This window comes from Mauremys mutica, chromosome 4, assembly GCF_020497125.1.
Source record: "Mauremys mutica isolate MM-2020 ecotype Southern chromosome 4, ASM2049712v1, whole genome shotgun sequence".
NCBI classification, from domain to species: Eukaryota; Metazoa; Chordata; order Testudines; family Geoemydidae; genus Mauremys; species Mauremys mutica.
In genome coordinates, this window is record NC_059075.1 from 156,420,920 (window position 1) to 156,448,839 (window position 27,920).

General features: G+C 58.2%; 1 protein-coding gene across 1 annotated transcript; it reads right to left on the reverse strand.

The window, feature by feature from the left end:
- Positions 1–5,534: 5,534 nt before the first annotated feature.
- On the reverse strand, positions 5,535–27,920 carry LOC123369335 (sarcoplasmic/endoplasmic reticulum calcium ATPase 1-like). The gene is made up of 19 exons (XM_045014802.1): positions 27,816–27,920; positions 27,323–27,461; positions 26,029–26,109; positions 25,407–25,492; positions 23,835–24,132; positions 23,442–23,608; positions 23,256–23,344; positions 21,294–21,396; positions 15,809–15,940; positions 15,358–15,483; positions 14,573–14,791; positions 12,794–13,129; positions 12,384–12,604; positions 10,576–10,778; positions 10,410–10,495; positions 9,445–9,578; positions 9,251–9,368; positions 8,950–9,067; positions 5,535–5,953 (listed from the first exon to the last, which is right to left on the reverse strand). The coding sequence occupies exons 2-19, from the start codon at positions 27,408–27,410 to the stop codon at positions 5,919–5,921; spliced, it is 2,640 nt and encodes an 879-aa protein (XP_044870737.1). The 5' UTR covers positions 27,411–27,461; positions 27,816–27,920; the 3' UTR covers positions 5,535–5,918.

A 27,920-nucleotide genomic window follows, 5' to 3' on the forward strand; every position in this document is an offset into this window, starting at 1 on the left:
CTCCTGCCTCATTGCTCTGTTCTCTTCACCACAGCCCCCTGCTAGCCCAGCCCTTGCCCCCGCTGACCTCTTCCATTGCCCGGCAAACCCAACCCGCAGCCCCCTGCTGGCCCGGCCCTTGTCCCCCCCGACCTCTTCCAGTGCCCAGCAAACCTGACCCACAGCCACATTCGTTGTCTTTGTTTAAATGAATAGACATAAACTTTAAGGTCAGAAGGGACCATTATGATCATCTGGTCTGACCCCCTGCACAACGCAGGCCACAGAATCTCACCCATCCACTCCTGTAACAAACCCATAACCTATGTCTGACTTATTGAAGTCCTCAAATCGTGGTTTAAAGACCTCAAGGTGCAGAGAATCCCATGCCCCACACTTCAGAGGAAGGCGAAAAACCTCCAGGGACTCTGCTAATCTGCCCTGGAGGAAAATTCCTTCCCGACCCCAAATATGGCGATCAGTTAAACCCTGAGCATGTGGGCAAGACTCACCAGCCAGCACCCAGGAAAGAATTCTCTGTAGTAACTCAGATCCCATCCCATCTAACATCCCATCACAGACCACTGGACATATTTACCTGCTAATAATCAAAGATCAATTAATTGCCAAAATTAGGCTATCCCATCATACCATCCCCTCCATAAACTTATCAAGCTTAGTCTTGAAGCCAGATACGACTTTTTCCCCCACTGCTCCCCTTGGAAGGCTGTTCCAGAACTTCACTCCTCTAATGGTTAGAAACTGTCGTCTAATTTCAAGTCTAAACTTCCTAGTGACCAGTTTATACCCATTTGCTCTTGTGTCCACATTGGTACTAACCTTAAATAATTCCTCTCCCGCCCTGATATTCATCCCTCTGATATAAAGAACAACTATATCTCCTAAACAAGTCAAGCTCTTCGAGTCTCCTTTCATAAGACAGGTTTTCCATTCCTCGGATCATCCTAGTAGCCCGTCTCTGAACCTGTCCCAGTTTGAATTCATTGATCTCATGGGAGATCAGAACTGCACACAGGATTCCAGATGAGGTCTCACCAGTGCCTTGTACAACAGTAGTAACACCTCCTTATCTTTACTGGAAATACGTCGCCTGATGCATCCCAAGACCTCATTAGCTTTTTTAATGGCCATATCACATTGGCGGCTCATAGTCATCCTGTGATCAACCAATACTCCGAGGTCCTTCTCCTCCTCTGTTACTTCCAACTGCCCCACTGACCTCTTCCAGTGCCCGGCAAACCCAGCCCCCTGCTAGCCCTGCCTGTGCCCCCACTGACCTAATCCAGTGCCCAGAAAACCCGACCCGCAGCCCCCTGCTAGCCCAGCCCTTGCCCCTGCTGACCTCTTCCAGTGCCTGGCAAACCCCACCAGCAGCCCTCTGCTAGCCCGGCATTTCCCCGCCCCCTCCCCCCCGATCTCTTCCAGCTCTGCACGTGCCGCTCTGCCCAGGCCACCAGGGGTCACTGCCCCCAATGGAGAAGAGGTTATTCTAGTGTCCTCACGTCTCTCTCTCACTGTGTGGTCAGCACCTCCTATTGGCAGCACGAGTGTCTCCTGCTCCTCCAACCTTTGCCTAAGGGTGGCACTGCCCGTTCAGGGCGCAGCCTGTCATGGCGCTCTCTGCTGCCAGCCTGCTGCCGTACAGGATGCAGCCCAGGACCTAGCAGTCATGTGCCCGAGTATATGCTGCAATAGGGTCTCAAGCAATCAGGGGCGGCTCTAGGCACCAGCAAAACAAGCTGGTGCCTAGGGCGGCAAAATGTAGGGGGCGTCCCCTGCCGCCGGGGAGGGCGGGAGGCTGGGCCGGCGGACCTGCCGCAGTCATGCCTGCGGGAGGTCCACCGGAGCCCCGGGACGAGTGGACCTGCCCCAGGCATGACTGCGGAGGGGGCGCTCGTCCCGTGGCTCGGCTGGACCTCCCGCAGGCATGACTGCGGCAGGTCAACAGGAGCCGCGGGACCACGGCACCCGCCGCCGTCATGCCTGCGGCAGGTCCGCTCGTCCCGGGCTCCGGTCAACCTGCCGCAGGCATGCCTGCGGGAGGTCCACCGGAGCCGCGGGAAGAGGGGACCCGCCGCAGGACCGGGGAAGGGCGGCGCAGCGCACCGCGCTGCTTGGGGCAGCATGATTTCTAGAGCCGCCCCTGCAAGCAATAACCCCAACCCTCCCCTTCATATCACCTTCTGCACCAGCAGCTGCATCTGCTCTGGTTGGGGGCTCGCCCTGCCCCTGCCTTTCACACCCCACACACCTACACCCCCCCACCCTCACACACATACCCCCACACACACCCGCACCCACCCGCACATGCACCCCACACACACACATATACACCCACACACACACCCTCCACACAGATCTGCACCCACCCGCACATGCACATACAGCCCCCACACACGCATATACACCCCCCCCACACACACACCCCACACACACCTACACCCCCACCCTCACACACATACCCCCCCACACACACCCGCACCCCCCCTCACACATATACACCCACACACACACCTACACCCCCCCACCCTCACACACATACCCCCCACACACACACCCGCACCCCCCCCACACATATACACCCCCACACACACCTACACCCCCCCACCCTCACACACATACCCCACACACACACACCCGCACCCCCCCACACACATATACACCCACACACACACCTACACCCCCTCACACCCCCCACACCTACACCCCCCACCGTCACACACACACCCTCCACACAGATCTGCACCCACCCGCACATGCACATACAGCCCCCACACATGCATATACACCCCCCACACACCCCACACACACCTACACCCCCTCACACCCCACACACCTACACCCCCCCACCGTCACACACACACCCTCCACACAGACCTGCACATGCACACACACTGCCCACACACATACACCCCCCCCACACACATATACACCCCCGACACCCCTACACCCCCTCACACCCCACACCTACACCCCCCACCCACACACACAAACCCCCACCCACACCCGCACCCACCCGCACATGCACCCCACACACACACATATACACCCACACACACACCTACACCCCTCACACACCTACACACCCCACCGTCACACACACACCCTCCACACAGACCTGCACCCACCCACACATGCACATACAGCCCCCACACACGCATATACACCCCCACACACCTACACCCCCTCACACCCCACACACACATACCCCCACACAGACCTGCACCCACCCGCACATGCACCACACACACACACACATACACCCCCCCACACCTACACCCTCGCACACCCCACACACCTACACCCCCCACCCTCACACACATACCCCACACACACATACGCACCCACCCGCACATGCACCCCCCCACACATATACACCCACACACACACCTACACACTCGCACACCCCCACACACCTATACCCCCACCCTTACACACACACCCTCCACACAGACCTGCACCCACTCACACATGCACCCCACACACACACATATACACCCCCACACACACCTACACACTCGCACCCCACACACACCTACACCCCCCCACCCTCACACACACACCCTCCACACAGACCTGCACCCACTCGCACATGCACCCCACACACACATATACACCCCCACACACCCACACCCCGCCACCCTCACACACACACACTCCACACAGTCCTGCACCCACTCGCACATGCACCCCACACACACACATATACACCCCCACACACACCTACACACTCGCACACCCCACACACCTACACCCTCCCCACCGTCACACACATACCCCACACACACCTGCACCCACCCGCACATGCACCCCCCGCACATACACATACACCCCACACACATGCATATACACCCCACACACACCTACACCCCCCTCACACACCTACACCCCCACCCTCACACACATACCCCCCAAACACACCTGCACATGCACACACACCACCCACACACATACACCCCCCACACACACATATACACCACACATACACCCTCACACACCTACACCCCCACCCTCACACACCTACACCCACACCCACACACCTACACCCCCCACCCTCACGCATATACACACACACACACACACCCGCACCCACCCGCACATGCACACCCCCACACCTACCCCCCCACACATATACACCCACCCACACCCCTACACCCCTCCATTCACACCTACACTCCCCATTCTCACACACATACCCCCCACACATACATCCCCCCACATATACACCCCACACACACATATACACCCCACACACACTACACCCCCTCACACACACACACCTATACATCCACACACACCTCCACCCCCTCCCACCTCCACCCCCCACCCTCACACACATACATCCCCCCAAACACACACACACATGCACACACACACCTCCATGTACACACCTACACCCCCTCACCTCCCACACATATACACCACACACACACATATACACCTCCACACATACACCTACACACAAACATATACACCCCCCACATCTACACCCCCTCACACACCCTCACCCCACACACCCCCACACACATATACACCCCACACACAACTACACCCCCTCCCACCTCCACGCACACCTCCACCCCCACCCTCACACACATACATCACACAGAAACACATGACACACCCACTCCCACACACAAACCTACACCCCCTTACCCCCCCCCACACATATACACACACACACACACGCCCACCACCATACACACCTACATCCCCCCACCCTCACACACATACACCCCCACACACACAAACCCGCACATGCACACACACACCCCACGCACACACCTACACCCTACACCCCTCACCCCCCACACACATACACACAAGCACAGTGCTATGTTTTGGTTTCACCAGCTCTCCCTTTTCCAGCATTAGTTCCATTAAAAGTTCTCGCTTGCTTTTCTATGGAAACATAACCAGGATTTAAAAGGCAGTCATGACAATTCAGCAAAGCACCCCAGTATTCATCAAGATCGCAGGCTACACCGTGCTGATCACTCCAGTTAGCGCCTTGTGACTCCAATGGAGCAATGGGGGGTGGGGGGGCCTCACATACCAACCTCAGCTGCAGTCAGTGGGGTTACAGAATGAGCATCAAAAGAAAACTCCAGCCCATATTCCAACAGTTGCTGGGCTTTGGAGCCCACTGGCAGAAGCCACACCCCACTGCAGCCACTGACCTTTTCCATGCCCCCCGCCCCAGCCAGGTGGGGCTGGGAGCGACTGTAATACCACCCAGGGCCAGCAGGGGGCACTCTTCAGGGGACATATCTCGGCCTTTTCCAGACCTCTCCTCCAATTGTGGTACTTTTCCAAAGAGCAGCAATTGTGGCTCCTGCGCCGTTCCCCCCTCCCAGGAGGCGAAGGAAGAGGCTGGAGCGCAGGCAGCGTTAGGAGTTTATCTTTTAATGTCAATAAATAAGCAGCTAGAACAGTCTCTTCATTTCCTCCTCTGGGAGCTGCACTTTGGCCTGACAAAATGTTTCCGTCTGTTCAGTTATTTTTTGCATTAAAAAAAACCCACCCGATGAGTGAGGAGGTCACTGGGTGTGAGCTGGTAACACAGTGAACGGGCTGGGTGCCCAGCAAGGAAATGGGGGGAAGGTGGGATGGGCAGAGGCCGCTAGGACAGACTAGCAGCTCAAAATGTACAGAAGCAAAGTAGCTAGAAGGCCGGGAGGAGGGCAGGGTGTTTGCAAGGGGGAGCTTTCCCCCATTCTCCAAACGCAGCACGCAAACCCCCATGATGTCCACCCCACCCGGCTGGGGGAGGAGAGAGAGGGCTGCTTGCAGCCTTTGGTGGAGGGGAGCAGCTGTTAAATAAGAGGGGGTGGCTGAGGTTCATGGGGAGGCGAGGGGGCACCGAGGGGTTCTTCACTGTTGGGGTGAAGATGCAGTTTTTCTAGTGGCCAGAGGTGTCACTTCTTCCTCCTCTTCGGGTCTTCTAAACCCACTGTGGGGAGAGATGGGACACATGAGACAAGGCCAGTGCCCAGCCCCGGGTTTGTGCCCCAATGGCAGGATGGCGCCATGGTCTGGGCTCCAGCCCTTGTCCCACCAGTCGAAAAGGCCCAGCATGACCTGCAGTCTGGCTCTCAGCACCGCCCTCTCGTGGCTCGCCGCCCACACTCCCAGGCAGCACTCGAGCAGAGCAGTCTCTCTCTGGGACAGGACAGGGACTGACTGGTGCTAACACCCAGGGAGGCACTAAGTGGGGGAAAACACATCCACTTAACCAGCAGCTGCTTGGCAGAGATCTAAGCAGTGCCAGAAGATGCTGTCTCCAGGCCCTACCCTCGCCCCCGCAGAGCAGCTAGGGTGACCAGACGTCCCAATATTTAACTCTTTGTCCCATGTCCTGACCGATGTCCCTATACTGTAGGGTTGCCAGGCCTCCGGTTGGTGTGGAGCTGGCAGGCTCCCTATCTGTCTCCACGCAGCTCCCCAGAAGCGGCGAAATCTCCCTCTCGCTCCTAGGCACAGGGACAGCCAGGGGGGCTCTGTGTCCTGCCCCCACCATAAGCACTGGATCCTCAGTTCCCACTGGCCAGGAACCATGAACAATGGGATCTGCGGAGCAGCGCCTGCGGGCGGAAGCAGTGCGCAGAGCCGCCTGGTCGCGCCTCTGCCTGGGACCCAAAGGGAGATATCACCACTTCCCCAGAGCCGCCTGAGGTCTGTGCTGCTGCGTGCCCGTACCTGTACCCACTCCTGCACCCCAACCCCCTGCCCCAGCTCTGAGCTCCCTCCTGCACCCAAACTCTCTCCTGGAGTCAGCACCCTGAACCCCTTCACTCACCCCAATCCCCTGCCCTGAGCTCCCTCCTGCACCCAAACTCCCTCCTGGAGTCAGCACCCCAACCTCCCTCCCGCACCCCAACCCCCTGCCCCAGCCCTGAGCCCCACCCTTGCAGCAGGGGCTGGAGCCAGAACCATGCGCTCCTGAACCACGGCTTGTGGCGGGGGCTGCAGCAGGGGACGTATGCCCCCTTCGCAGCTTCCTAGGGCTGTGTGCCCCCCTCCCCCATGGCTCCGGTGGGGGCTGTGAGCCTGCGGCTGCCCCCCTCCATGTGTCTCAATAATTTACTCTTGAGATCTGGTCACCCTAAGAGCAGCAGCCGGTGCAACAGCAACTGGCTCCTTTGGTGGCAGCTGGAGGATGATGGACCGTGGGGGAAGAGCCCCCTAGCGCAGCAGCAGCATGTGTGACACCCCGTTGGGTCCCCACAGCCAGGGAGCGAGTGGAAGGGAATGGAGAGGCACAGCCGGGGGCAGGGAAGGCAACGGGGGAACCCGGCCCAACCAGAGAGCGGTGCTAAGGCTCAAATGGCCAACACCACCCGGCCTCAGACCCCAACTGCCAAACTGCATTGGGACCCAGCCAGGAGTAGCTGGTAAAGCAATGAGATTTCACATGCACCTCCCCACGCACACACTGCAGCGCCGCTGGGGACAGATAGACATGGGGCAGGCAAGGCATGCAGCAAAGGATCGTGGGATACCTGAGACACAGGATCAAGGAGATGGAGGGAAAGGAGATTACGCTACAAGGGGAAAGGATAAAAGAAACCAGCGTTAACAGAGCCCGGGGAAGGAGGTTGTGCGGGAGAGAGGGTTAGTCCAGATCTGCACATGGGATGGATGGAAGGTGAAACCCATCGAGGGCATGGGGCTCAAACCCACACCAGAGCAGCACAGAGCAGGGGGCGGGGCTCAGCAGCAGTCTGGCCCAGCCCTTTGGGGAGACTGGAAACAGATACTCCCAGAAGGTAAAGGGCACAGATTATAACAGGTGGCAGGGACAGATGGGGTAAAAAACAACAGTCGTGACTCTGGTCCTGTTGCTCTAACCACTGTACCCCATTCCCCTCCCAAAGCTGGGCTAGAACCCAGGAGCCCTGGCTCCCAGCACCCCCTGCTCTAACCCACCAGCCCCCACTCCCCTCCCAGAGCTGGGGAGAGAACCCAGGAGTCCTGGCTCCCAGCCCCCCTGCTCTAACCCACCAGCCCCCACTCCCCTCCCAGAGCCGGGGAGAGAACCCAGGAGTCCTGGCTCCCAGCACCCCCTGCTCTAACCCACCAGGCCCCACTCCCCTCCCAGAGCCGGGTAGAGAACCCAGGAGTCCTGGCTCCCAGCCCCTCCTGCTCTAACCCACCAGCCCCCACTCCCCTCTCAGAGCTGGGGAGAGAACCCAGGAGTCCTGGCTCCCAGCCCCCCCTGCTCTAACCCACCAGCCCTCACTCCCCTCCCAGAGCTGGGGAGAGAACCCAGGAGTCCTGGCTCCCAGCCCCCCCTGCTCTAACCCACCAGCCCCACTCCCCTCCCAGAGCCAGGGAGAGAACCCAGGAGTCCTGGCTCCCAGCCCCCCTGCTCTAACCCACCAGGCCCCACTCCCCTCCCAAAGCCAGGTTAGAACCCAGAAGTCCTCACTCCTATCCTGCCATTCTAACCACTAGACCCACTCCCCTCCCAGATCTTGGATAGAACCCAGGAGTCCTGGCTCCCAGACCCCCTGCTCTAACCACTGGAACCCACTCCCCTCCCAGAACCGGGAGAGAACCCAGGTGTCCTGGCTCCCAGCACCACCTCCCGCTCTAACCACTGCACCCCACTCCACTCCCAAAGCTGGGATAGACCCAGGCATCCTAGTTCCCAGCCCCCCTGCTGTAGCCCCCAGGGCAGTAAGCAGCTGGCTCTCTGTGGTGCTGGGGCTGTTCTGGGCCCGTTTGAGCTGCCCTCATGGGTCTGTTACATGGCATGTGATGCTGATGGTTCACGGTTAGCAGTATGGAAGGGATGGAGGACAGAGAAGGGGGTGGCACCCTGGTGCCAGCTGGAGCTCGGTGCCCCATTGAGTGGGACTGGCATCTGCACAAATTCATGTCCCGGCTCCTGCTGGGAGGCTCCAGGATACCCAGGCCTGCTCCATGGCAGGGATGCATCCTTACCTTCCAGGTAGTCCCGGGCGACAAATTTCAGCACCTCATCCAGGAGGATGACGGGGAACGAGATCTTCAGCACCACGAGCCAGTGGGTCAGGTCCAGCGGTGTCAGTTTGAAGATCATCTAGGGGCAGGGAAGCAAAGGGTTAGGGGAGAACAAGGCAGGGGCACACGAGCCTGGGGAAGGGGAATGCCACAGCCCTGGGGAGCAGGGCTCGGGGTGGGGAAGGAGCAGATGGGACCTTCTACCCCCCCCTGCACCTGCGCATGGCCCTGCCCCCCCCCACCTCGGCAGGGCCACACTTACGGGCAGGGGATCGACGTAGAGGATGACGAAGTGCAGGGACATGGACAGGCAGATGGAGCTCAGCAGCCAGATGTTCACCCAGGGCGGCATGCGGACCAGGGACTGGTTCTCAGACAGGCTGTGCAGAGAGAGCGGCAGAGAGTGAGCAGGTGGCGGCTGGGCCGGGGGGCGGGGGCGCGGGGAGGGGTCCTTGCCTGTTGAGGGCGTTGCACATCTCTATGGTGACCAGCACAGACAGGGCCATGGTCATGGGCACAGGCGACTCAAACACTTCACAATCCAGCCCCTCGAAGTCCACATTTTCCTCTGTGCACTGCATGAAATGGGACTGGGGGGAAGGTGGGGGTCAAAATGCAGCCAGCACAGTGCTGCCAGCCAAACTCCTTCCCCGCACAGCCCCTCGCGAGGGACACAGAATCCCCTTCCCCCCAAGCACAGGCCCCCCCAGCTCTGCACTGGGGCCAGCACTGACAGCTGGGGAGAGCGTCCAGCTGAGCCCGCCCCACACACACAGCACAGGCCCCCCAGCTCTGCACTGGGGCACTGGGGCCAGCACTGGCGGCTGGGGAGAGCGTCCAGCTGAGCCCTCCCCCCCCACACACACATACAGCACAGGCCCCCCCCAGCTCTGCACTGGGGCCAGCACCGACGGCTGGGGAGAGCGTCCAGCTGAGCCCTCCCCCCACACACACACAGCACAGGCCCCCCAGCTCTGCACTGGGGCCAGCACCGACGGCTGGGGAGAGCGTCCAGCTGAGCCCTCCCCCCCCACACACACAGCACAGGCCCCCCAGCTCTGCACTGGGGCCAGCACCGACGGCTGGGGAGAGCGTCCAGCTGAGCCCTCCCCCCCCCCACACACACACACAGCACAGGCCCCCCAGCTCTGCACTGGGGCCAGCACCGACGGCTGGGGAGAGCGTCCAGCTGAGCCCTCCCCCCGCACACACACAGCACAGGCCCCCCCAGCTCTGCGCTGGGGCCAGCACTGACGGCTGGGGAGAGCGGCCAGCTGAGCCCTTCCCCACACACACAGCACAGGCCCCCCAGCTCTGCGCTGGGGCCAGCACTGACGGCTGGGGAGAGCGTCCAGCTGAGCCCTCCCCCCCACACACACACAGCACAGGGCCCCCAGCTCTGCGCTGGGGCCAGCTCTCACCAGCTGGTGATAGGTGACGCCAGGACCATCCTCTGCATAGAGGAACCACCAGGCAGCGGCACCCACTGTAGCAGCTCCAACGTAGCCTGTGAGCAGAGCAGAGGGGGAGGTGTGAGTGCAGGCAGAATGGGATGGGGTTTTGTGGGAGAGGGTGGGAGGACTTTACCGCCAATGGCCATGTAGCGGAAGAAGAGCCAGCCACTGATGAGGGGCTCCTTGGGGCTGCGGGGCGGCTTGTCCATGATGTCCAGGTCTGGGGGGTTGAAGCCCAGGGCAGTGGCCGGGAGCCCATCAGTCACCAGGTTCACCCACAGCAGCTGCACGGGGATCAAGGCTTCTGGAAGGCCCAGGGCGGCTGTGAGAAAGATACTGTGGGGAGAGAGAGGGGTGATAGACAGAAGAGTAGGCAGAGCTGGTGTGTTCGGTGGGGGAGGGGGCAAGGTGTCCCAGATCCCCAGGATCAGTGTGACGCCCCCAGCTTTGCAGCAGTCTCTAGGGGGCCCCCTTCAGTGTGTCAACCCCCTGGGGTCTCCCTGTCCCTCCAGGGTCGGCCACGCGGCCTCACCACCTCCTTGGCCTGAACCTCCGGGCTGCAGCCTCTTGCTTCCCCCGTGAGCTCTGCCCAGTGAGTCCCATTGAGCCAGAGCCTGGCAGAGACATGCCCACACTGCCGGGACGGTGCCCCTCGCCCAGCGTGGCAGGGACAGTCCCACAGCGCTGCCGTGCAGTGGGGCGTGTTAGTCAGCTGGCCACAGCACAGGGAGCCCTTAGGGTAGCGCAGAGGGGTGCAGGTTACAGCCCAGTCTGTTCTGCTCAGCCCAGAGCCCCGCCAGGCTGTGGGGAGCCCCTTGGGGCAGGCTCTGTCTGGGAAGGCTGGCGTGGCTGGGAGAGGAGAGGGCTGGCATGGCTGGGGGAGGGGAAGGCTGGCATGGCTGGGGGAGGGGAGGGCTGGCATGGCTGGGAGAGGGGAGGGCTGGCATGGCTGGGGGAGGGGAGGGCTGGCATGGCTGGGGGAGGGGAGGGCTGGCATGGCTGGGGGAGGGGAGGGGAAGGCTGGCATGGCTGAGAGAGGGGAGGGCTGGCGTGGCTGGGAGAGGGGAGGGGAAGGGCGGTGTGGCTGGGGGGGGAGGGGAGGGAAAGGCTGGCGTGACTGGGGGAGGGAGGGGAGGGGAAGGGAAGGCTGGTGTGGCTGGGAAGAGGGGAAGTCCCAGGCTGGCGTGGCTGGGGGAGGGGAGGGCTGGCATGGCTGGGGGAGGGGAAGGCTGGCATGGCTGGGGGAGGGGAAGGCTGGCATGGCTGGGGGAGGGGAGTGCTGGCATGGCTGGGGGAGGGGAAGGCTGGCATGGCTGGGGGAGGGGAAGCCTGGCATGGCTGGGAGAGGGGAGACTGGTGTGGCTGGGGAGAGGGGAGGTCCCAGGCTAGTGTGGCTGGGGGAGGGGAAGGGTGGCATGGCTGGGGGAGGGGAGGCTGGTGTGGCTGGGAAGAGGGGAAGTCCCAGGCTGGCATGGCTTGAGGAGGAAAGGGGAAGGGTGGCATGGCTGGGGGAGGGGAGGGGAAGGCTGGCGTGACTGGGGGAGGGGAAGGCTGGCATGGCTGGGGGAGGGGAGGCTGGCATGGCTGGGAAGAGGGGAAGTCCCAGGCTGGAGTGGCTGGGGGAAGGGAGGGGAAGGGTGGCATGGCTTGAGGAGGAAAGGGGAAGGGTGGCATGGCTGGGGGAGGGGAGGGGAAGGCTGGCGTGACTGGGGGAGGGAGGGGGGGGAAGAGAAGGCTGACATGGCTGGGGGAGGGGAGACTGGTGTGGCTGGGGGAAGGGAGGGGAAGGGTGGCATGGCTTGAGGAGGAAAGGGGAAGGGTGGCGTGGCTTGAGGAGGAAAGGGGAAGGGTGGCGTGGCTGGGGGAGGGGAGGGGAAGGCTGGCGTGGCTGGGGGTGGGTTGATGGGAGAGGATGGTCGCAGTCAGGGGCGGGGCACTCACCAGACGACCTCGCCCACATTGGAGGAAATGAGGTAGCGGATGAACTGCTTCATGTTGTTGTAGATGGCCCTGCCCTCCTCCACGGCGGACACAATGGTGGAGAAGTTGTCGTCAGCCAAGACCATCTCGGAGGCCGTCTTGGCCACGGCCGTGCCAGAGCCCATGGCGATGCCAATCTCGGCCTTCTTCAGTGCAGGGGCGTCATTCACCCCATCGCCTGTCTGTGTGTGAGTCTATGGTAAGCCACTGAGTGTGGGATCCCCAAACCCCGCTGATCCCCGCATCCCCAAGCACACAGACCCTTAGCACAGCCTCTCTCCCCCCGCCACGGCAGGGACCCGCTTACCTTCCCCTGCTCTCTGCCCCCACCCCAGTGATCCTGTCCTCACTCCCCTGGAGTCCCCCCTCACCATGGCTGTGATCTCATCAAAGGACTGCAGGAACTCCACGATCTTGGACTTGTGGGCGGGCTCGACACGGGCGAAGCAGCAGGCCCGCTTACAGGCCTCACGCTGCTCGGCGGGGGGCAGGTCATCAAACTCACGGCCTGTGTAGGCCCTGCCCGTCACCTCCTCGTCCTCGGTGAAGATCCCGATGCGGCGGCAGATGGCAATGGCTGTGCCCTTGTTGTCTCCAGTGATCATGATGACACGGATGCCGGCGTCACGGCACAGCTGGATGGAGCCCATCACCTCCTTCCGGGGTGGGTCCAGCATCCCCACGCAGCCCACAAAGGTCAGGTCCACCTTGGGGGGGGGGGGGGCATTAGCACATGGTGGGCCCATAGCAACCTCCAACCAGGCCCCAGCCAACCCCCACCCCCCAACCAGCCCCAATCCCCCACCACACCCCATCCAACCACTTTCCCATCCCCCAAACCACCCCAACCAACCCCCACCCCCCCAACCACCCCATCCCCCAACCGTGCCCCAATCCCCCCACCAACCACTGCCCCATCCCCCAATCCATCCCCAACCAACCCCCATCCCCCAACCATGCCCCAACCATCCCCATCTCATCCCCAACCAGCCCCAATCCCCCCACCACACCCCATCCAACCACTTTCCCATCCCCCAAACCACCCCAACCAACCCCCACCCCCCAACCACCCCATCCCCCAACCGTGCCCCAATCCCCCCACCAACCACTGCCCCATCCCCCAATCCATCCCCAACCAACCCCCATCCCCCAACCATGCCCCAACCATCCCCATCTCATCCCCAACCAGCCCCAATCCGCTCACCACACCCCAACCAACCACTGCCCCATCCCCCAACCACTCCCCAACCAACCCCCACCCCCCAACCACCCCATCCCCCAACCGTGCCCCAAACCCCCCACCAACCACTGCCCCATCCCCCAATCCATCCCCAGCCAACCCCCAACCCCCAACCACCCCACCAACCACTGCCCCATCCCCCAATCCATCCCCAGCCACCCCCCACCCCCCAACCACCCCACCAACCACTGCCCCATCCCCCAATCCATCCCCAGCCAACCCCCACCCCCCAACCACCCCACCAACCACTGCCCCATCCCCCAATCCATCCCCAACCAACCCCCATCCCCCAACCATGCCCCAACCATCCCCATCTCATCCCCAACCAGCCCCAATCCGCTCACCACACCCCAACCAACCACTGCCCCATCCCCCAACCACTCCCCAACCAAACCCCATCCACCAACCACCCCTGCCCCATCCACCAACCATGTCCCAACCAGTCCTCCAGCCCTCAACCATGCTCTAACCAACCTCCACCCTCTCCCCCCCATCCATGCCCTTAACCATACTCCCATCCCCTCAGCCACACCCCTACTCTCCCAACCAACCCTCACCCCCCATCTCCCAAACACACTCCAACCCATTCCCCCAACCATGCCCCCCCATCCTCATCCCCAATTACCCCCACTCTAATCCCTCCAACCAACCCCTGCCCCATCCCCTAACCACACCCCAACCACCTCTGCCCTATTCCCCCCAACCACACCCCCACACTCACCCCAAACCATGCCCCAACCACCCCTCCCCCATTCCCCAAACTACTCTCCAAACAACCCCCAGTCACCCCACTCCCAGCCCCCAAGCAACCCCTGCTTCCATCTCCCCAAACCCTCCCCCAACCAAGCCCCACCTGACCCCCCCCCCACCACTGCCCCACCAGACCCTGTGGGGGAGGCCTGAACCTGACCTCATACTCAACAAACTTGGTGGAGTCCTCCAGCACCATGTCCTCTCTCCTGTGGGGGGTGTCACGCGTGGCCAGGGCCAGGCAGCGCAGTGTGTCCCGCCCCGTCCCCCACTCCTTGATGACGGTCAAGAGCTTGTCTTTCACCAGGGGTGTGAGGGGGACACGGGTGGTGCCCACTCGGACATAGTTACAACGGTCGATAACCCCCTCAGGGGCACCCTTTGGGAGCAAGAACATGAGCGAGAGAGAGAGAGAGAGAGATGGACAGACGGACGGAAGGATGGACAGAGTGAGATGGGGACAGAGCGAGAGATGGATGGACATAGAGAGAGGCGGATGGACAGAGCGCAGTGGGGACAGAGCAAGAGACGGCCGGACAGAGCAAGAACAGGACAGGCCCAGACAGATGGAGTTTTGGGAACGGGCTGCACTGGACAACTCAGTTCTCCACTGGCAGGAGCTCACCAGGAGACACAGGGAAGCTGGTGCTCAGAGGCCCCTTCTCAGAATTGTGGGGCCACATGGCTCCCCCTGCTGACAAGCTAGGCCTAGCCTAGTAAATAACAGGGTCATTCCAAAAGGGTTTGGATAAAAGACAGAGCATCCAACCCACCATAGCTCTGTGACACTGGGCATCCTGGTTAACATGGGAATGAGAGGAGGTGTCTGGGGAGATAGCCGGGGATGAAAGGAGGCGGCTGGGGTTACCCAGGCACCCAGGTTACCATGGTAACAAGAAGAGGCAGCTGGGGGATACCCAGGGTATAAGAGCGCCTGGCACTGACCTTGATGAACATCTTGTTGCTGACAGCTGCGCGGGAGGCCTTGGCCGGGGAGCAGTATACGGACATGGACTTCCGGTCACGGGAGAACTCCAGGGTGAACTCCTTCTTCATCAGCTGCTTAATCACCTGGAGGGGCAGAACAGGGGCTAATGGGGGAGCAGTGACCTCCCAAAAAGCACTGGACATGGAGCTCAGGGCAACTCCTCCTCCCTGACTCAGGGACCACAGGGAAAATGAGACCAGACCAGGAAAGTGTGTCTCCCTGGGGAGCCCAGCACAACACGTCTCCTGCTGGGCCAGGCAGGGGGGCAGAGTGGGTGGGCATGGGTAGTAGGGGGGCAATTGCTCAGAATTGCAGGCATTGGCATGGTGGGGAGGGGGCATTGGGGGGTCTTGGAGGGGGCAGTGGGGTGGTTATCTGGGGCAAAGATCCTAGTGGATGAACACTTACAGAGTTGCAGGCATTGGCGCGCTCCACCTTGGACAGGCTCCGCACATCTGTGTTGAAAACATTCATCTTCTCCACCAGGCAGGTCAACGCCGTCTCGGTGGCTTCCCCCACCTTCTCATAGGCACCCTTGGCCTGGAAGTACATGCAGCAGGTCAGGGACGGGCATGTCCAGGCAGCAGGGTGGGCATGCGGGATCTGGGTAATACTGGCAGGTGGGCAGCGATATGGGGGATGCAGGTGGCCCTGGAAGGGATGGCACTAGACCAATGTTACCACAGGAGAGGAGCATCTTCAGCCCCCCCCCCCCCCCGCATTTGTTAAACGTCTGAATACCTTATACTTTATTGCATTTGTAGACCATTTCACAACTTTGAGGCACAATGTGTATGCATGACTTATCCCTGTCATATAAGACAATAAATTTGCACACTAGGACCTGTAAAATCTGTATATATTCATGCGATATATAGGCAAATAAACAAAATTGTTTCCTCTAAACTTATAGACAATTTTTAATTTTAAGAATAACTGAAATGTACTAACATCAAGAAATTGAACTGTGCACTGATATTGGGTGGACCTGTATTAAATAGTGTTACAGTAGTTGACAGGGTTAGAATGTTAACACTAGTATCAGAGGGGTAGCCATGTTAGTCTGGATCTGTAAAAGGTGATGAAGAGTCTTATGGCATGCGTCTGACGAAGTGGGTATTCACCCACGAAAGCTTATGGTCCAATACGTCTGTTAGTCTATAAGGTGCCACAGGACTCTTTGTCAATGTTAACCCTAGGTCTTTGGTTCAAACAGTCGCTTTTCTCGCTTTTGCCCTTGCAAACTGAAGCACAGCGTCAGAGAGATCCAAAGACTGGCCAATGGTATTTTCAAGGGGTAAAACAGCAAGCGATGTCAATCTCTCATTGGCTGCCATCAATCGAAGCTATGTTTTAATGAGCCTGAGCTTTGAAAAGCTGCACTCACCACTCACGACTGTGACTGGCAGCATGAGCAGACTCCTCAAAGCTATCCACACATTAGGAAAAGAGTCTTTTAGCTCTACATCATGAATGAATTGGAGAAGTTGGAGTGGAGAGCACTTCCCAAGTGGTAAAATGTTATGGATGTTGTCCAATTTGACATAGAGGTCTTTGTCATGGATGTCCGAGTATTCCCCATGTGTCAGCGTATGGTGAAGGTCCGTACGATTGTTCAAGAGTATTTTCCTGTCCGCCAGCAGGTTAAGGTCATACAACCCCCAGATCTTTTTGTGGTGCTTCATTTGTCCAAACCTTTCTTCGTTGGACACTCGAGCAGTGTCAATGAGTGAGCAAAAAAACTCCCTCTTGTATTTTTCTTCTGAGCATCCCATCACTTCATCTCTTCCCTCGTAACCAAACTGTCTCTTCTTCTGGTGAATCCGAGTTTCCTTTAAGACAAGCTCAACTCCTAAGTTTTCTGCCATTTCTTTGGCAGCAGTGATGGCATCTTCAAATCCTTGGTCTCTTTAGGCCACAGCGAAATCAAGGCAGCTTCTTATCAAAGTAGTAGCGATTGCAATGTCCATTGATTGAGTTTCTAATGCCGTGCTTACAATGTTTGCTTGGAATAGGATATCGTGCCAAACCACAACTGAGACCAGACATTTGAAGTCAGTGATCTGGTTTGCCAGACTTTGCATCTCATGCTGCATTCTGGTCTTGGCTTTACTCGACTGTGCCAGTTCCATCAGGCATTGTAAACCTCAGTCACTTGGTACCTCACTGGCCTCATGCTGTCAATGCAACTCTCCCAGCGAGTGTCACTTAGCGGCTTCACCGTCAGATTCATAACATTGTCCTTGAGGATCTTCCACCTGATAGCTGATGCTGAAAACCAGACGTATATCCTTTGCAGTACTCCAAAGAGAGATACTGAATGTAAAGATGACAACGCTGCGTCTGACATAACCAGGCTGAGGGAATGGCAGCCACAAAGCATGAAGAAAGCCCTTGGATTCAGCGCAAGGATCCTTTCGTGGACACCATTTTTTTCTTCCCTTCATGTTCGTGCCATTGTCATAGCTGTGGCCACAGCAGTCCTGAAGCTTTCATAGAATCATAGAAGATTAGGGTTGGAAGAGACCTCAGGAGGTATCTAGTCCAACCCCTGCTCAAAGCAGAACCAACACCAACTAAATCATCCCAGCCAGGGCTTTGTCAAGCCAGGCCTTAAAAACCTTTAAGGATGGAGATTCCACCACTTCCCTAGGTAACCCATTCCAGTGCTTCACCACCCTCTTAGTGAAATAGTGTTTCCTAATATCCAACATATACTTCCCCCTCTGCAACTTCAGACCATTGCTCCTTTTTCTGTCATCTGCTACCACTGAGAACAGTCTAGATCCATCCTCTTTGGAACCCCCCTTCAGGTAGCTGAAGGCTTCTATCAAATCCCCCCTCACTCTTCTCTTCTGCAGACTAAATAAGCCCAGTTCCTTCAGCCTCTCCCCATAAGTCATGTGCTCCAACCCCCTAATCATTTTTGTTGTCCTCCATTGGACTCTCTCCAATTTGACATCCTTTCTGTAGTGGAGGGCTCAAAACTGGATGCAATACTCCAGATGTGGCCTGACCAGTGCTGAATAGAGGGGAATGATCACGTCCCTTGATCTGTTCACAATGCTCCTACTAATGCAGCCCGATATGCCATTAGCCTTCTTGGCAACAAGGGCACACTGTTGACTCATATCCAGCTTCTCATCCACTGTAATCCCAGGAGGGATAGCTCAGTGGTTTGAGCATTGGCTTGCTAAACCCAGGGTTGTAAGTTCAATCCTTGAGGAGGCCACTTAGGGATCTGGGGCAAAAATTGGTCCTGCTAGTGAAGCCAGGGGGCTGGACTTGATGACCTTTCGAGGTCCCTTCCAGTTCTAGGAGATTGGTATATCTCCAATTATTACCTTTTATTTAGGTCCTTTTCTGCAGAACTGCCACTTAGCCAGTCGGTCCACGGACTGTAGCAGTGCATGGAATTCTTCCATCCTAAGTACAAGACTCTGCACTTGTCTTTGTCATCAGGTTTCTTTTGGCCCAATCCTCCAATTTGTCTAGGTCACTCTGGACCCTATCCCTACCCTCCAGCATATCTACCTCTCCCCCCAGCTTAGTGTCATCCACAAACTTGCTGAGGGTGCAATCTCATCTTATTTTATTCTCATTCAAAACATTCATAAATAGTTCTGTTAGGCTTTTTCCAGTAGAGTCAGCCACAGACCGGAAATAGATGCAGTGTTCCTTTACTTGGATACAGCCACCATCGTCGTCAACAAATCTTACTGTAAATGGCATCTTTCACTGTGACTGCTGGGCGTGCAGTCCATTATTACAGCGTAGAACTTCGCTTTGCTGAGCTGCATCAATATGGTATGAAGCACCTTCCTTGCCATAAAGTTAATCGAGTCATTTTGAATTGTTTTGCTACAGTAATGGTCCATTGCTTCTTTACAAACTACTCCTCGTAGGTGCTCATGCATGACACCGTCGTATCACCCAAGGAGCCCTACCAAACCAAGGAAATTACCGTTATGTTCAGTGAACAACTTATCCGAGGAGCCCCGGAAAGACAAATTATTCTTTGCAAGGAAGAGCATGGGTGGGTGGGGGGTGTAGGGACGGCATTGCCCCCCCAAAAGAGGCGAGGTGGGGAGAGTTACATGGGGTCATGTGTCATTTCACGCCCCCATTTCTGCGAGCACAGCGCTGCCCTAGGAGGGCAGGGGAAAGTGGGCTCTGTCCTTCCCACACTGTGCCTCCCTCTCCCACCCGCTGCACATGGAGCAGCTGCTCTCCAGGTCTCTGCCTTGGCAGCTGCATGCTGCCTCCAGGGTCCTAGTGCCTGCCTCCTTCCTGTACAAGCGTAAGTGCCTGCGGGGACAGGGGCAGGGCAAGAGGTGGGGTGGGAGGAAAGAGACAGTGGGAAAGGGGGTGGGATCAGGCAGGGGAAGAGAAGGGGAGGGATATGGGGCATGGGACAGTGGGGAGTGGAAGTGGGAGGGGATGGGGAAGAGAAGGGGATACGGGAATGGGCGGGGGGGGGGGGCAGGAGCCTGGCATGTAGCGTCCCCAGAACAGCAGCAGCAGCCCCAGCAAGGAGCAGCGACATGGAGTGCCGGAGTGGCTCCCAGCAGCAGCTGGAGCTCCCCTTTTAAGCCGTCCCGTCCCCCAAGCCAATGAGCCAAGGGAACTGGCTTCAGTGTGTGTGTATGTGGTTCCCCCACCCCCCACCCCCAATATAACAGTCAATCTACACCTATGAGGAAGAGGGTAATTGAGATCAGATGCTCGAGCATGTTCCTCCAATGCTGGGTTGCTACATTACTAACGTGCTGGTTTTCTGCACCTGTGCATTTATTTAGCTCGAGCCTGGACTCGACCTCCATCCGTTTGGAGTAGGCTGTAAAATGGCTGAGTGGCTTTTCATGTTGCTTCAGAGCATCGGCTAAGTTATGCCAGTAACTGTACCCAGAAAACGCAAGCAATGATTTGGCATTCTTGTCAAATGTTTTGCAACAAAACCAGAACACTTTGTCAGTTGCTTTCAAGTAAACTAGCCAACGCCGATTCAGTTTCTCACCATTCTCGAGCACTCTATCGCAGCATGACTTTGAAAAGTGTCGCTTCTGCTCATTTACTGGCAATATCATATCCTCGATTTTCCCTGCCCTGTTGAAAATTGTACGATCCATATTGGCAAAGTTTAGGATTGCCAGCCATAAAGCAAGATCTGATGTATCGAGTTGTGGTGTGCAATTTTTCTCACTGCTGCTTCATCATGGGAGGCTGATTCTTCTTTATCGTTTCTCTCCTTTTAATATAAACCAGATTTTTCTTTGTTATTACTTTCCTTCCTTTTCATGTGAGCCACATTCTTCTTTATCTTCACTCGCCTTTATGCCGACAGGAAAACTGGATGACTGTCCACCACTTTCCTCACATTTCCATTGCTTATCTTCCGGTAAATCCACTAATTCCTTAGTAATAGGCCCTCCATCATTTCTTGTTATAACAACAAAAACAGCACCCTGAGCCCAGTGCCCCACAAGCCCGAAACCCCAGGGGGTCGCCTGGGCTGCCTACCTCTAAATCTGGCCCTGGGTCCAGGTAGGAGTGAGAAGGATGGGGGGTGAGGTTGACCCAAGAGGGGGAAAGCCAAGGTGATCCAGGTGGGATAGGGAATGCGGGCTGCAGGGTGACCTGGGGGGTGCAGGGTGACCAAGGCAGGTCAGGAATGGAGGGTGCAGGGTGACCCAGGCAGGGTGGAGAATGGGGGATGCAGGGTCACGCAGGTGTGATGGAGAATGGGGGTTGCAGGGTGACCTGGTGGGTGCAGGGTGATGCAGGCAGGGCAGGGAATGGAAGGATGCAAGGTGATCTGGGGGGTGCAGGGTGACTGAGGCAGGTTGGGGACTGGGGGGTGCAGCGTGGTCCAGGCAGGATGCGGGGCATTCACCTCATTGTAATCCAGGGAGGAGTCATTGCAGAGGGCACAGATAGTGGCCAGTTCAACCAGCCCATCGTACTGCCCAGCCTTCACATGCTTGTCATTCTTCAGCCTGCAGAGACACAGGGAAGGGGAGTGAGGGGGAGATGAGATGTGGGGAAGAAAGGGGGGTGCACAGAGATGGGGAGGGGGAGGCAGGGACACACAGAGGTGGGGGAGAGAGGAGACACCAGCTGGCAGCAACAGAAGGATGATGACAAGTTTTCACAGCGGGATGGTCAAAGGCAGAGTGGAGTCATGGGGATGCTGGGAGTGTGGGGGTTGCACATTGGCTGAGGATACTGGGGGTCAGGGTCATGAGAGATGCTGGCGTTAGGGATGTCGGGGTCATGAGCGAAGCTGGGGCTGGGAGTGTCAGGGTTTGACACCCTGTACCCCCATGTTCAACACTTTTATATGGTTATGATACATTTAGTACAACGTATACCTTGTGAGGTATCATTTGAAAACTCATAAACTACTGAACACCGTTGTCCTGTTAAAATGTATGTAAAAGCACTCCGTGTAAAATGATGAGATTTTACTATATGTGTGTTGCTAAAATATGCTGCAATTCTGGAGAACACCCACAGACTAGGTCCCCAGAAAAAAATAGCAAAAAGAATGAGCACAAGTGCTAGAGAGCCATTCCCTGTTTAACTGGGCATTCAAAAGACGGGCTGTGGGGGGGAAGGTATAGGCAAAAGAATTTACAATTCATATGAAGGACAGTTTGCAGACTACATATGCAATGGAACTGCCTAACCCCATGACTCAGCAAGGATTTTTCCAGCACAAGGGGTTGGAGTATAAGAATAGAGAACACACAAATTACCACTCCTCCCCCACCTCCACTCACGGCCATAAGATTGCTTGAAAGACAATAGGAGAACTGGCTGGGGCAGGGGGGTCCTGACTGGGAGGCTTTCCAGTTAGCACAGTCTGCTGGAAGTTTTTGGGTGAGCGAAACCTTTTTGGTTTAAACTATTAGCCTGGGTAAAATTTAGGAAATAGTTGTGTGTTGATCTTGTATTTCTCCTGTAACCTATTCTGACCTTTGTGCCTTAACACTTATAATCACTTAAACTCTCTCGTTCTCTGGCTAATAAACTGGTTTTATTGTTCTGTCTAAACCAGTTGCCGTGTTTGGGGAATCTCTAGTCAGGTTAACAAAAGCTGGTGCACGATCATTCCTTTTGATGGAACGATGGACTGTTCATGAGTGTACACTGTTCAGGGTGGGGGTCCGGAGCAGTGTAACATGCACATTTCTGGGGTGCAAGGCTGGGGCTAAGGATTTGCAGGTCGTAGTTCAGGAGTGATTGGGAGCACATCCATGTAACTTTGCTGGGAGTGACTGTACATGCTCATGGCTGCGTGTGCGCAGAGCCTAGAGAGGCTGCTTGTCACCAGCAAGGCTGTGTAAGAAGCACCGTGGGCTGGAGAGTTAAGGGGACACAACGGTTTAGTGGTTCAGGTTCTACCCCGGGGTGTGTCACATGGGGTCAAGGGAATGTCAGGAGTTATGGGGCATGCTGGGGTTGGGGTATGTCAGGGCTCAGGGGGTGCTGGGGTTGGGGATGTCAAGGGCCATGGTGGATGTTGGGGTCAGGAGAATGCTGGGGGTCCGGAGATATTGGGGATGGCAGGGACCATGGGGGATGCTGAGGTTAAGGTAATGATTGGAGATATACCAATCTCCTAGAACTGGTAGGGACCTTGAAAGGTCATTGAGTCCAGCCCCCTGCCTTCACTAGCAGGACCAATTTTTGCCCCAGATCCCTAAGTGACCTCAAGGATTGAGCTCACAACCCTGGGTTTAGCAGGCCAATGCTCAAACCACTGAGCTATCTCTCCCCCCCTAACCACTGAGCTATCCCTCGGGAGTGTCAGGGAACGTGGGATGTCAGGGGGATATTGGGGATCACTCACACTTCTCCCTCAGGGGCATAGGTGGAGCCAGTGATGCTGAATTCATTCAGGGAACAGACATCTCCCTCCACCTTCTCAACAACAAACATCTGCCAAGAGAGAGAGAGAGACAGGTCAGGGTGGGCGGCCCAAGGGGCTGTGGGGCGGGGACACAGGGGGCTGTCCAGGGAGGGGGGCGCCCCTTACCTTGCACACGGACATCTGGTTGGTGGTGAGGGTGCCGGTCTTGTCAGAGCAGATGACTGAGGTGCAGCCCAGCGTCTCCACAGATGGCAGGCTCCGGACAATGGCGTTCTTCTTGGCCATGCGGCGGGTGCCCAGGGCCAGGCAGGTGGTGATGACGGCGGGGAGACCTGCAGGGGAGGGGAGCAGAGGTTAACGCCCAGCGTGTTACCATGGAGTCACTGCCAGCCCCTGCTCTGGACCGGGAAGGAGCAGGGCCGGGAACGGCTGGAATCTGTTCACCTCCAGAGGGCTGCAGCAATGGCTGCTGGGACTCAGAAGGAGCCCGGACACACAGCCCCTGCAATGGCTCCGAAGGGCGGGCAGACACCAGGCCCCGCAGCCGCACAGACTGACCTTCAGGAATGGCGGCCACGGCCAGGGCCACGGCGATCTTGAAGTAGTAGATGGCACCGCGGATCCAGGAGCCACCGTGGACAGGGTCGTTGAAGTGGCCAATATTGATGAGCCAGACGGCCACGCAGATGAGCGAGATGACCTTGGAGAGCTGCTCCCCGAATTCATCCAGTTTCTGCTGCAGCGGCGTCTTCTCCTGCTCTGTGGCTGCCATTTCATCCCGGATCTTCCCGATCTCGGTGGCCACCCCTGTGGCAATGACGATGCCCACAGCCTTGCCAGCTGCCACATTGGTGCCCTGCAGGGGGAGGCAGCAAGGGGTGTTGGCAGGGGAGGAAAAGCAGCGGCACCAACAGGGGGTGTGCATGGAGACCCCGTGGAGCCCAGGACAGGGGACCGGGGCAAAGCTCTGTCTGGCCTGCAGGGCTGTGGGCACTGGTGTCCCCCAGGGGCAGATCTCTAGTCTGGGGGTGACCCTGGGCTGTAGCTTTTGGTTGTCGGGGTGCAGGATGGGGTGACTGTGGGGGTAGCTCTCTGGCTGGGTGCAGGGTGGGGGTGACCTGGGGGTAGTTCTCTGGCTGGGTGCAGGGTGGGGGTGACCTGGGGGTAGCTCTCTGGCTGGGTGCAAGGTTGGGGTGACTCCAGTTGGGGTGCAGGGTGGGGATAACATGAAGCAGGGGATTTTCTTAATGGTTTTCATGAACACTGTGAGTGCCTCAGTTTCCCTGCATGCTGTGTGTGTAACAGGGGAGTGGGTGAGGGGGGTTGTTGTTGCAGAAGACCAGGTGTGACCTTGCCTAGCAGCCTGGACCCCAGACAATGGCCTGGAGCTTGGGTACCCTAGCAACTGGTGACTGTGAACCGGCCCCCAAGCTTGGAAGTCAGGCAGTTCAGGCCACTGGGAGGACAATGGGCTGCGGAGAGAAGCCCCCCCCCCGTGACCTGACCAGCTGGTTCCAGCCAGAGGGGAACAAAGGACGGAAGAGAGTAGGTCCCAGGTGACCTGTTTACCCAGGACCGAACACAAAGGACAAGGAGGGGCCGAGCGGGCGGTGATATAGGAGGCTCGGCTGGAAGGAGGGGGCTGCTGGACTTGGGAGAGAGAGAACAGCCAGAGTCCACCTGGATGGGGACAGACCCAGCTGGGCCCTGAGAACTGCCTGGGCTAGGTTCAGATGCTCAATAAATCTCCTGTGTGACGCTGGCTGAGAGTCGCTGCAGGCTACAGATTGGGGGGCATTGCTCCCTCTGGGAATGGAGGCTCTGGGGGTCCAGAGAGAGGGGACTCCCTGAGGGGGCCCAGCGGCAGACACAGTGGTGCTGAAGGCTCAGAAAGGTATGGCTCCAGGAGGTGCTGGAGCCCAGGGCTTAACACCTGAGACAGAGTGGACCCCCGAGAAGGGCTGTCACACTGAAGAGGCGTCCTCCCAGGGGCCGTATGGAGCCAAGAGAGCACAGGGCCTGGGAGTCCATGTCAGAGGGTGATCTGGGGGGCAACTCTCTGGCTGGGAGGGCAGAGGGGCAGCCCTCAGCATGGGGGGAGTGATATTCAAGCCCTTGTGCAACATTCACCGAGAAGAGCATGTTCTTCTTGTCCTGGTTGACAGCGCGAGGGTCCGGGACAGGGTCCGTGTGCTTGATAACAGAGACAGACTCACCTGGCAGGAGGAGCAGAGAGGGCTGAGCACATGGTACGAGGGCACCAGGAGTCCTGCCAGACAGACACCCAGACATCCCCACCACATGGACAGATGGGCACCCACAGACGCAAACAGGCCCAGACACGTGGACACACAGGGAGCAGAACAGGAACTTAGAGATTCCTCCCTCCACCCCAGCGAGACCCACCACCAACCAACCAACCGACACACAGACACAGTCAGAGAGGCAAAGTCACCCAGAGAAACACCCCTACCCACACACAGTGACACATACACAAACACCTCCCAGACACCCCCCAATGTACACCCCCCTAGACACACACACACCAGCTGCAGTGGGTACAGACTCACAATCACAAGCTTGTATTTCTCATGGCTGCCCCGCAGTTCTGTCCCTTCCAGCCCAGTTTTGCTGCTCTTAGGCCCTCAGCCCAGTTCTTTCCCACCCCAGACCAGCCCCCACCCCAGTTCTTTTCCCCTCAGCCCAGCTCCCCAGGCTAGTTCTGCCCCCCCCACCCCACCAGGCCCTGTACCTGTCAGGATGGACTGGTCCACACGCAGGGTGGTGGATTTGATGGAGATGATCCGGATGTCAGCTGGCACCTTGTCACCCACTGCAGGAAGAGGCACAGGACATGCTGTGATGGATGGATGGGGGGAAGGGGTGTCCCCACTACCAGAGTCTGGAGGGCAGACCCTGCACCCCACTCCCTCTCAGCAGGGCTGCAGGGGATGCTCAGGGCAAAAGGGTGAGGGGGCTTTGTGACTTTGGGTTGAGAGTGTTGGAGCAGCAGCTCGGGGGACATGGGCCCTGGGTATCAGTAACACACAACACTGGGAGAATGCATGGCGGGAGGGAGCCAGACAGCCAGGGGTGTGGAGGAGGTTATACAGGGAGAGAAAATGCTGGATCTTCTCTCTCTGTCCACCCCTAGCCGGGGCACCAGTCCCTCTATTCCAGCTGGGGATCAGCCCCCGCCCCGGCAGTGTAACACTAGCCACCCCCCTGTGCTGGGACCCTTCCTGTCAGCTCAGTAAGTGTCTCCCTCCTCCCCCTCCCCGCGGTGCCCTCTATGTCCTGCTGGCCCTGTCCTCGTAAACCTGGCTCATCACATTCCTGCCGCCCTGGCCGCTTGGCACTGCCATAGAAGGAGCGCCCGGCGCCTCAGCCCCCCCACCCTTTGCCCAGGGGGCTCTCAAGGAGATGGCGAGGTCAGGGCTCCCGGCTGGCTGGCTGGCATGGCTGGGGGGCACTGGGAAGGGGGATATAAGGTCATCCCCCCAGCCTGCAGGGAGGGGCGGAGACGGGGTTGGTGCGGGGGATACAGGGTCTCTCCCCCAGGCTGGGGGGGCAGTGGCATGATAGAAGCGTTGGCTGCAGCCCAGGCCCAGGAACACCTGTCACTGAACAAGTGCAGTGCGAAGGGGATTCCACGGGGCTCCGCTTTCAGCTGGGGCCAGGGACTGTCTGTTCCCAAACACCCGCCTCCCAGCACAGGGAGAATGAGGCTGCGTCTGCCCCACGAGCTGGGGTCAGGGCAGGCCGGGGCCAGGCAGTAAACAAGGCCGAGAGCTGCTAGGAGGCCCTGCTTAGCCAGCCCCCACAGCCCCTGACACCCTCGCAGAGGGGAAGGGTGAGGAGCGTTGGCGATCCTCCAAGGGCATTGTGGGTAATCATGGCACCAGCATGATTGGGACGTCACCCCTGACCCTTCAACTCTCAGCACACAGGGTGTGTTTAACCGTTGCCCTGAGAATGCCCCCTGCCCTTTGCCCCATGGTGCCTTCAGCACCTTGAACCCCATGTGCTCATGGCCGCACACTCACCAGCCACCTCGGCAATGTCGCCAGGGACCATGTCCCGGGCCTTGATTCTCTGCACAGATTTCCTGTCTGCACGGTACACCTTGCCCATCTCGGGTTCATACTCCTTCAGGGCCTCGATGGCGTTTTCAGCGTTCCTCTCCTGCCAGGGCAGCACAAACAGTCACGCCCACCTGCCCACAGCCCCCCAGGGGCTGGGCGCACTGAGACCAGCACTGAGATATGGATTGGGATGCAGGGGGCTGTTTATACAGCGATCCGTCGCTTGGTGTTGAGGTGTGGCCACCTCTGGGGTGGGACACTGGGGCTGTTTACACAGGGGCCCATGGCCGGTGCCAAGACGCAGCCCCCTTCTGGGATGAGACATTGACATCAGTGACCCCTTCTAAGTCGCCTGCCCTATCTCCTGAGCCACTTCAGCACTCTCCCATCCAGGTACTGATCTGGCCTGACCCTGCTTAGCACATAGAGGGGGTGGTCGCTGACCCCTGGTTACCTGCCAGACTCCTACAATGGCATTGGCGATGAGGATCAGCAGAATGACAAATGGCTCCACAAATGCAGTGACTGTCTCCTCACCTTCCTCAAACCAGGCCAGCAC

Coding starts and splice junctions, on each gene's coding strand:
- LOC123369335 (XM_045014802.1), bottom strand. CDS start 27,410: ATGGGCAAGGTGTACCGTGCAGACAGGAAATCTGTGCAGAGAATCAAG. Junction 14,792..15,357: donor GCAACAAGATGTTCATCAAG/GTCAGTGCCAGG, acceptor TTGCTCCCAAAG/GGTGCCCCTGAGGGGGTTAT. Junction 13,130..14,572: donor CCAAGTTTGTTGAGTATGAG/GTCAGGTTCAGG, acceptor CCCCCCCCCAAG/GTGGACCTGACCTTTGTGGG.